General features: G+C 41.9%; 1 protein-coding gene across 1 annotated transcript in view; it reads right to left on the reverse strand.

Moving 5' to 3' along the window:
* LOC107223567 (collagen alpha-5(IV) chain) overlaps positions 1 to 8,977 on the reverse strand; it is a 30,765-nt gene extending 21,788 nt beyond the window's left edge. The window contains exons 1-2 of the mRNA XM_015663274.2: positions 8,239 to 8,977; positions 800 to 991 (exon numbers count right to left, since the gene is read on the reverse strand). Of these exons, the coding sequence (XP_015518760.2) occupies positions 800 to 991; positions 8,239 to 8,367 (321 nt within the window). The 5' untranslated portion in view covers positions 8,368 to 8,977. The remainder of the gene's footprint in view (positions 1 to 799; positions 992 to 8,238) is intronic.
* Positions 8,978 to 9,148: the final 171 nt, after the last annotated feature.

Genomic DNA, 9,148 nt, shown 5'->3' on the forward strand with positions numbered 1-9,148 from the left:
AGACGCTTAACCCAAAACGGGTGGAATTGTGCCATTCTGACTCCTACGGTAATTGAAGAGCCGCAATCAATTTTATGCATGCGTATAACGTGAACATCTCGACTGCATTGTCGGGCAGCTGCGATATTCTTGTAATTATAAATATACCGTGCATGAGCTGCAGTGTTCGGAGAAAAGATAAAAGGTCGCGTGACGTAATCTTCGCAATAAATTATCCTCCGCTCGCACGATGCGATGCTGCGTTCGTTACATTATTAAAAATTATACGATACACATTCTCAAGTATGATTTATACTCTGCGGATGGAAATCAAGAAATTCGGTCTTTGATCGCTACGTTCTCCGATAACCTCGAACGAAATGTCGATTCCGAGTTCCTCCTGCGCTCCGACATATCCAGAATCACATCTCGCAGCAATAATCCTGCGAGCTCGCGGTACTGTCGTTAAAAATCGTTACGCAATAGCAAGTTATAATGGTGCGATCGTCGAAGCCAGCCGCGTGCAACGCGGTGTGAAAAAAGTAAAAAAACTAAATAATTGCAATGCCATACACGCAGATGAACTTTAACTGTCGCAGTTCGAGGTTTCGGATATTTCAGACCTGACGTCATCCCAGCCGCGTCTTAAATTTCAGTAAAAGACTCCTGCAGCAGCCGAGGCTTGTGCGGAGAACGTTTTCTTTCGACCTGACAACGTCGAGCCGGTTTGTTTGAGTACGACTAGCGAAAATTTTTCGGAGGTGAGGGAACCGCGAGGAGGCTGCTCGATGCATTCCAAACTGCACGTGTGCATACTTACCCGGTTTCCCTTTTCACCAGTGCTTCCGTACTCGCCCTCGGCTCCCTTCTCCCCCTTGGGACCCGGCGGTCCTTCGACTCCTGTTTCCCCTGGTGGTCCCTCGAGCCCTACGAATCCTGGGATTCCTGGTGCGCCGAGGTCTCCCTTAATCCCGGTGCAGTTGCATTTTTGCGTCGCTGAGTCTTCGCAGACCTGGAATCAAAATGCATACGGTCAAAACCTCGGCATTCACACTTATATATATACATATACAACACAAATTTATGTTTAAGCAACATCGCGAAATAGAAAGGAAAGTTTTGCATCCCTATCGGCAACAATTCTGCAGTTCTGGCTCAAGGCTTTTCCAAGTATGCGGACAGTCAAGCTTACTACTCAATTTGCAAAAATTTTTATTGCCTTACATGTTGTGGCAACAAATGTATTATTTTTCCCCTCGATTTCAAATGCGTGCAACTAATTGCTTAATCCGTACGCTAATGTAATTTTTCTTATATACATTTCATCTCAAAGCATACTGTGAATTACTTGTAACGTTGTATTCCCTGTATCATCAAAGCTACCACGGATTATTCTTAGTCGCTGTAGATTATAATAGTCGCGTGTGTGTGTGTGTCTGTATGCAGAGATGTGCGTGGGTGACTTGTCAAAGGTTGTGTTACCATTCAGCAGTGATGTAATGGACTCGTTCGTCGCTTCGGTTTACACTTTGTCAGAGCAAACAAATTCCCAGCTTCGTAATGTACCGTCTGTTCTCGATACTTTCTATCGTATTTTCTTTTTCACGATTTGAAAAATGGACTCGACGGTTGCTTACATTTTTCGACTAGATTGGTAATTAGAAAAATTCTAATTTTTGTCGTACATCAGCCTTTCAAATCCATACGTTACGAGTGACTTTACGCTTACGTATAATAATACACTATGTCCATACATACGTACATAATACGGGTATAACAACTCGGGAGCGTTGAGCGCAATTATTACCATAACAGAGGTAGGAATTATTCACGAAGAGAGATCGTTTGTTTTTTAACTTTTTCCTTTTTTTCGCTCTGTTTTCGAATTTTTTTTCAACGTTTTCTCTCTTCTTCAAACGGGGCAAGACATAACTGCCGGAAATGGGTATAAGGATTCTTCGCAGGCTAAGTGAGAGCGAGATGAACGTCATCCAGCCATATAAGTAGTTTTGAAGTATTTTTATCCTGGGTTATGTGGCATTAACTATTACGTAATTTGTTGTACATATTACACCTATTGCTATATCGTTATGCGCATAGGCTTTTGTAAACGAGTCGCGTGCATGAGACATTGACCACATGAGTGACATAATTTTCACTTCTTATTATACTCCTCCCGAGATACGTAGATATAGTTATGCATACGCGGTCTGATTAATTGTTTTGAGTCAGCTCTCGGGCAAGGATAAGTATCATAACGCTCAGGCGCATAATTCATTGCCAATTAAAGTTGCGGAGGTGAATACATATTTATTCTGTGACGGTGAAAATCTTTCTTCTCATTTATTGTAATATTTTGAATTGAATTTTCTAGAAATATTTCAGGTAAAACGAAAATAGAAGTCAACGTATTTTTTCCTTTTAAATGTGACGTTGTAAAATATAAAGAGACATTTGAAGTGCTTCGACGAATATGATCAACATTTTTCTTCTAATCAACGCTGACGATTTTTTAATGTCATTTTTTCCACAAGCAGCGTGTCTCTGGAAAAATTTTTACTATTACGATTTACAAGTTGGAATTTAGTCCTCAAACTGTTGAACCAGTAAATTACAAACGAATTCTGTAAAATAGAAAAGTCTCCGTACAATAATTTAAAGCTATAAAAAACTATAGATCACGAATGAAAGAAGAATAGGATAATGTGCTAAAGAATAATTAAAATTACGAGCGCAACAACGATAATATACAAATAAATTGGAGATCGTTAGGTATCACACATCTCGGACACCTGTGCATGTATGTGTCACTGTGTGTCACATGTATAATAAAAACTGCAGGAGCGACTGTTCAGAGGGAACCGCGCTGAGAAGAAGGTTATGATTCGAATTGTTACCAAGCGAAGTACGTGGTGAATTGGTTGACGCGAGAGATGCGGTAGAGAGTGTGAGAGAGCGATAAAGAGAAGCGATAAGACGAATCGAAAGGAGAAAAAAAAACAAAAAACCATGAAAGAAATTCTTTTTTTCTCTGTGCCGTCATTCCAAATGTGCTGCGTGGAGGTCTCGGAGAACTGCATAAAGTCCAGACTAGGCTATTATACAACTTCGAACGCAATCTGCACGACGCTGGTCATTGTTAAAACGCCACCTTATCCTTTGCTTCCATGGCGCCAGACTCGTTTTATCGGCCGAACACTACGAGGTCTCAATTCGGTTCAACGTACCTTTATGGGTATGTTTATACATAGGCATTGGGTTGCGTTCGTTTCACGTTCGATGACTTTATTCAATGGCCGTATGAGCACCTCGACGTGCATTCTCTTGTTTTTATTCGTAAATAACTGTGTGGTATCCGAAGCAAAATTTTCTTGGAACCTCAACGTTCTTCTTATAAACGATTGATCATCCGGTATCTTAAAAGTATGTTTGCGGTCATCCGAAAGTCAGCTATCCATCACGTGGATAGATCCTGCAGTCGGAGTGAAGGCGGACAGATCAACTTATGTTTCAATTTTTTAATCAATATACAGATTTTAATGTAACATATAGAATTTAATATACAGATTCTAATTACTCGGCAAATATGCCTTTGTTTGCGGTGAAGAAAAATACAGACGATCAATCAATCGAAATTTGCAGCAGAATGCAGCTTGTATAATTTGATCACAGAGGATCTATCCTAAACGTTTAAAAAAATTTGAAGCTCCGAAATTCCGGGACCGAGATCCATGCAAAGTGCACACGATCCATATGATGCCAAATGGGCGCGAGGTTAATGAAAAAAAAAGGGTCTGCTTTACTTCTTAGGATCGTCATCCATCCACTGGCCGGTTTGTCCCCTTAACCTTTGACTCTTGCGCTTGATATTCAGTAATATTACGAAGAGCGTAACGGGGTTAGAGTTTCGTAAGAGATTAGACAAGGCCTTCTTTTTCTCAGTCTGACCCCCTAACTTGCTACGCCCTCGTAAAATCCAAGATACTTTGTAATACGCACGTCACGTCACGCATATACATACGAAATCAGTTACGTAATTCGATCGATAACTCATTGATTTATTCTGTTGGAATTCATGCGTTCAAAGTGCTTGTTCGGCTATTAGTTGAAACTTTGGATTACTCAAAGGCGGGAGATGTTAGATAAGAGGTAAAAAAAATTGACACCGTTGGGACGATCCTTGACCGCGGCGAAGTAATCATACCATCTTATCTGTCGAGGTTTGTTTGAACACGAGCGTCCTCGATAAGGCCGGGTAAACATTGATTCGACCGCGACCCGAGATTAATCCACGTCCGAAAATGTACTTCCGGAATTGAAAATAAGAAAACGATTTGAAATAAAATCGAAAGAAATAAATGGCCTTGAATGTCTGTGCACATGTACACGCTTGTTAACATCAGTAATTAGCTAGCCAATCTTTGAACTAAATCTGTGCTCTACATTATGTACCCTATAATTCATATCAAGAAGATTACAAAATAACTAATACGTAGATATCACAGCGGCGCTGATCCAGGGCTTTTCAACAACTTGTTACAACAAAACAATGTTATTGCGATAATTAGCATCTTACATTGAAAGATAACCTAATATTTATAGATGAAAAAAAAAATAAATAAAATTGAGCGGGATGTAATTTTTCTTGCGCAATGATAGAAGATATTGAGCTGAGCGGAACGAAAAATAGCGTATCGAAAAAAGTCAACTCAAATGACCGTAGAAATAGTTGCGTCAGTTTAACACGCGTATCACGAAATCTGACGGTGATAATTTTTAATTTACATATTATTTATTCGTGGCGCCACGCCGAGGAACTTCGCTAGTTTGGTTTCTTTTTTCTTCGTTTCTCTCTCTTCTTACCCTCAGTGCGCGTTTTTGCCAGTTTTTCTAACGTGTCGAACTATCAAAATACACGTGCAACGCTTCGGGTTGTGATATATATTTGTATAATAAATTGACGGTTCAACTGCTGCGCGAAATGGTTCCCTTATCAAATTGAGCCGAGTGATAAACTCACAATCACTCGGTCTTCATACATCGTTTGAATTTGTTTTTTACTCATTACGGTCTCAAGTATCCTCAGTTTTTTTTCTCCACCTCATTATCCGAATATTCGTATGTACATGTAATGGAATTAGAACCGTGAGTCGCCTGATTATTCCCCGGTTATCGCGGGGTGACGAACGTCGGCATCGTGCGCGTGTGTCGTCGACCACCGTCGTTTTTTCCTCTCTTTTTTTACTCGAATCTTGTTATTCTTCAACTTTTCTTCAATTCATACTCCCAATATCACGAATTCGTTGACATGCTTTTCTGTAACGAACACATTGAGCGTACGATAAACCGCGTAGCAGTCTGAAGCGATATCTGTACACATATGTACGAAATGTGAAGCATATGCTGATGAAATCTCGTAACATTGTCAGCAAAATTCTTTTTTTGTCTTTACTTTATTTTACATACTAAAATTACTCCCGTCTTTTGTCGCTGTAAGTTTCCAGCTCTCGTGTTACGCAACTACTTACTTCGCTCAACAAATAAAATACGAAAAAGAGACGGGAAACAGAAGAGGCGAAATAAAGACAACAAATTAGCAAAGGTTGTAAGAGTCTAGTGTACATTATTCACCTTTTGTCAACGGAATTTCTTCCATCACGCACTGCCCTACGTTTTCAAATATCTCGTCAAGAATTCAATTTCTCATTTATAGTTTGTAAATAAAATTTAAGTTCAACTTTGCTATTTGCCGATTTAGTTCAGTTCTTTCATTGAACGCTGTGAAATCATCAAAAAATGCAATCTGTGGATATTTTCAAATATCATATATAACGTCCCGAGCTTTCGTTCATTCTTCGCAGAATTAAGTAATATCTTTTTTTACTGCGATCGGGTAATCACTTAAAATTTATTGAATATACGCATCACTTCACACGCAACGAAAGAAATAGGAAAAAAAGCAGTAATAATAATAATCAGGACTTCTCAATTATCGGGGATTTGTTGGCAAAAATTGCAGAAACTTTGGTTGGTGGGTTGCTTCAACGCGTGCGTTACATCTCGCGAGAATTACTTGAATTTTTCAACTCGCTGGAATAATTTTCATAAAATCGAACTGCACGATCAAGTTATAGCGAATCGATATCAACGCAAGTGTATTCTCTGAGCACGAGAGAGAACGAGTCAGCTGGGTAGGATAGCGATGATATTTCATGAATGAAATTGTGAAGCGTGGGCCGGTCGATGTGATTGGGCGACGAGCTGTGCACCGACGCAGAGGTTTCGTGGTTCGAATATGCGATCATAGAGAATGTTGCACCTCCGGACGTCGGTTTCAACAGCCGTATGAAGTCCGTGCACTGTTCTAGAGTCAGCTCTGATCGTAGGCGAAGGGTTCACCGGCGCCTCTTCTACCGAGGCATCGAAATCCCCTGATATATCCTACGTATGAGTTATTAATTGAAACCGGCCAATCTACGAACGCCTAAGATGGAACGGCGATCGTTTCTGTAGGGCGGGCACGAGAGAATGGGAATAAAAAACAAGAACGGCGGTCTAACGAAGGGACCGAAAAATAAAAGACCAAGTTAATAGCTCCTAAGAATTTCCACAAAGAGCCTCGGTTGAGACTCGCGCCAGTTTCCTGGCCGCCGCGAAGATGCGTGGGGTGGGTTTGCATATTCGCTATCAGACGAACTCGGCCTCTCGTGCACGCTGATGATCCCTGTCCCTATTTTCATATCTTATCAAGTATGAATTCTGGCCTGATTTAAAAATAACGATTTCGTAACTATCAAATTAATTACACACGATACGTTCTATCCATTTCGTTTAGCGTTACAAGCGTATAAGCAATGTTACATCATTCATTCGCAATTATTCCCGCCAACGTCGCCACGCAGCACAGATCGAACTATTGTTTATACTTGTGCACACACACGAACACGCTGCTACCCACGTGTTACTATATATAAACTAAAAACATGATTATCACAGTATATATTGCAGTATATTTGCATAACGGGCCGAAAGGAGTAAAAGATGAAATATTTCGACATATTTTTGTCTCGAATATTTATCACTTGCGCGAATACATATCGTTTGTAATATTCACATCGATACATCGATGTGGTTTTTTTGATTTATAAATAATTAGAATCTAACGATACGGATACGGCCACGGTCAATCGCTGTTCATGAACTGGCAAAGATCATCCGTTATACCCTTTGATCGGTGCAACGCCCAGGCTCCCATGCCTCCTGCAGTGCAACCAAAAAAGGACGTGCACCGGCTCACGTGTCCTGCACGCTGACACATTGCGCACTGGGCTGTTGCGACTGCGCGTACTGTCCATAGACACATGTGTGTGATACACGTGCGAATGGTACAGGTAAACGTGCGTTATTGGTTATATAATCTTGGCGAGGGTATGAACGAATCGCAAAATTGATCATCAAATTCCGGTAAAAATATACACACGATGATTATACTATACCGCTCGATAATTTATCAAGTGTACGGCACGTAACATATCCATGCATATAGATTTCAGATAATCGTGAACGTATCGCATACGCATAACGAGATCTGGAGCATAGGAGCTGCGAATGCTTGTAATACACATGGCTGAGAGGAACAGTCATCGGTGATATAGCACGTACGTAAATGACGACATGAGTAAAAGTCGGTGCAACGCGTATCGTTCACTGTGTGAAACACCGTGATAATTTTTTTTTTTTTACATACACCTGTACATGTTCTCATTATTATGTATACATATGAAATGATTTTAGTTATCTCGCGCTGTAGCATACGAAACCAAAGCATTTGGTTGTTTTTTTTTCTCTACATTATTTTATTTTCCAAGAGTCTTCCCATCACCGCTGAAATTATCGCATTTGCTCATTTTCCGGTCTAATTGTACGTCATCGTCATGACCGTATGGAGGAATGATGTGAAAAAAAAAAAACGCACAGAAGTTGAAATAAAAAATAAAATAGAATGAAGATAAAAAGGAGTAGGAAAAAATAAAATTGAAAAATGAATCGAGAATAAAATCGAATGAATGTAAGGCGATGAGAAGTTTGAAGCACCTGTCAAAATCGCGAGGGGTTGGCCGAGCTCCGGGGCGATAATTGTCAGAGGTCAAGGGTCAAGTGTAACGACAGGTGAAACGATCGGCGCACATCGGCCATAGTAAGCGGATCGTGGTGTATTTACAGGTATAAGGAAAACTATTGAGTACATGGTGGACTTACCACGGCGTCGGTGGGTGTCAGGTGATTAGCAAGAAGGACGATGAAAGCTGTGGCGAAGATCGTGAACCGCGTCGATGCGTACCTGGAGGGTACGGCAACGGTATCGGAGGGCAGCGGGGACGGTGGCATCGCTGAGCCCTGCCGTCAGATGCAGTAGTCAGGTATTGTATTTTTTCTCTCGTCGGGATGCGTTGGAGCGGGTTTACGGTGAAACGAAACTCGAAACTAAAGAACGGTCCAAGACTAGCGAGGCGCAATCCGCATCTTGCCTCGTTCGAAAGGGCTTCGCGGCTCCTCGCAGCTTGCGGCTGTATCGTAGCTTCGCTTCGTCTCGGTATTCGCCTTCCTCGCCTCCTCGCCTCCTCCGAAGAGAAGAGAACACACCCCGTTAGCCCCGCCGCTCTCGCGCTCTGCGCCAACGCCGCGATCCCGGCTCTATCACCACGTACCGGCCTCGACTACAGCCTCCGGAGGTCCCGCGGCCGATTCTTACGCCTCCGCCGCCGTTTCGTGTTCTATATCGGCCGTCTCGCACCCAGGCAGACCCAGAGCGGCCAGATCTCTACCCAAACGCAGAACGGCCCCGGAGTGTCGTGCAGCTGCGAGGAGAACCTCCTCCTCACAGTTCCCTAGGACCGGCGTTTTATTTATCTCGTCGTCTCGTTTCTCCTCGATCTCTATCGGTCCGATCGCTCCGCGATATTTATACGCGTCCGCGATATTCGTACGAGATCACCACTGTCCATACGCGCGTAGCTTTCCGTGCGGTTCGCTTCCTTTTTCTATCTTTTCCTTTATCTTTTCCCCTCCCCGATTCGTCGTCTGGTCCCCTCTACTCCCTCTCGGTTTTTTTTTTCAAATTTTTTTTCTTTATTTTATTTTCGCCTTCCGCGCCCCGGGTCTTAGTCCA

This window comes from Neodiprion lecontei, chromosome 2 (assembly GCF_021901455.1).
Source record: "Neodiprion lecontei isolate iyNeoLeco1 chromosome 2, iyNeoLeco1.1, whole genome shotgun sequence".
In the NCBI taxonomy this organism is placed as follows: domain Eukaryota; kingdom Metazoa; phylum Arthropoda; class Insecta; order Hymenoptera; family Diprionidae; genus Neodiprion; species Neodiprion lecontei.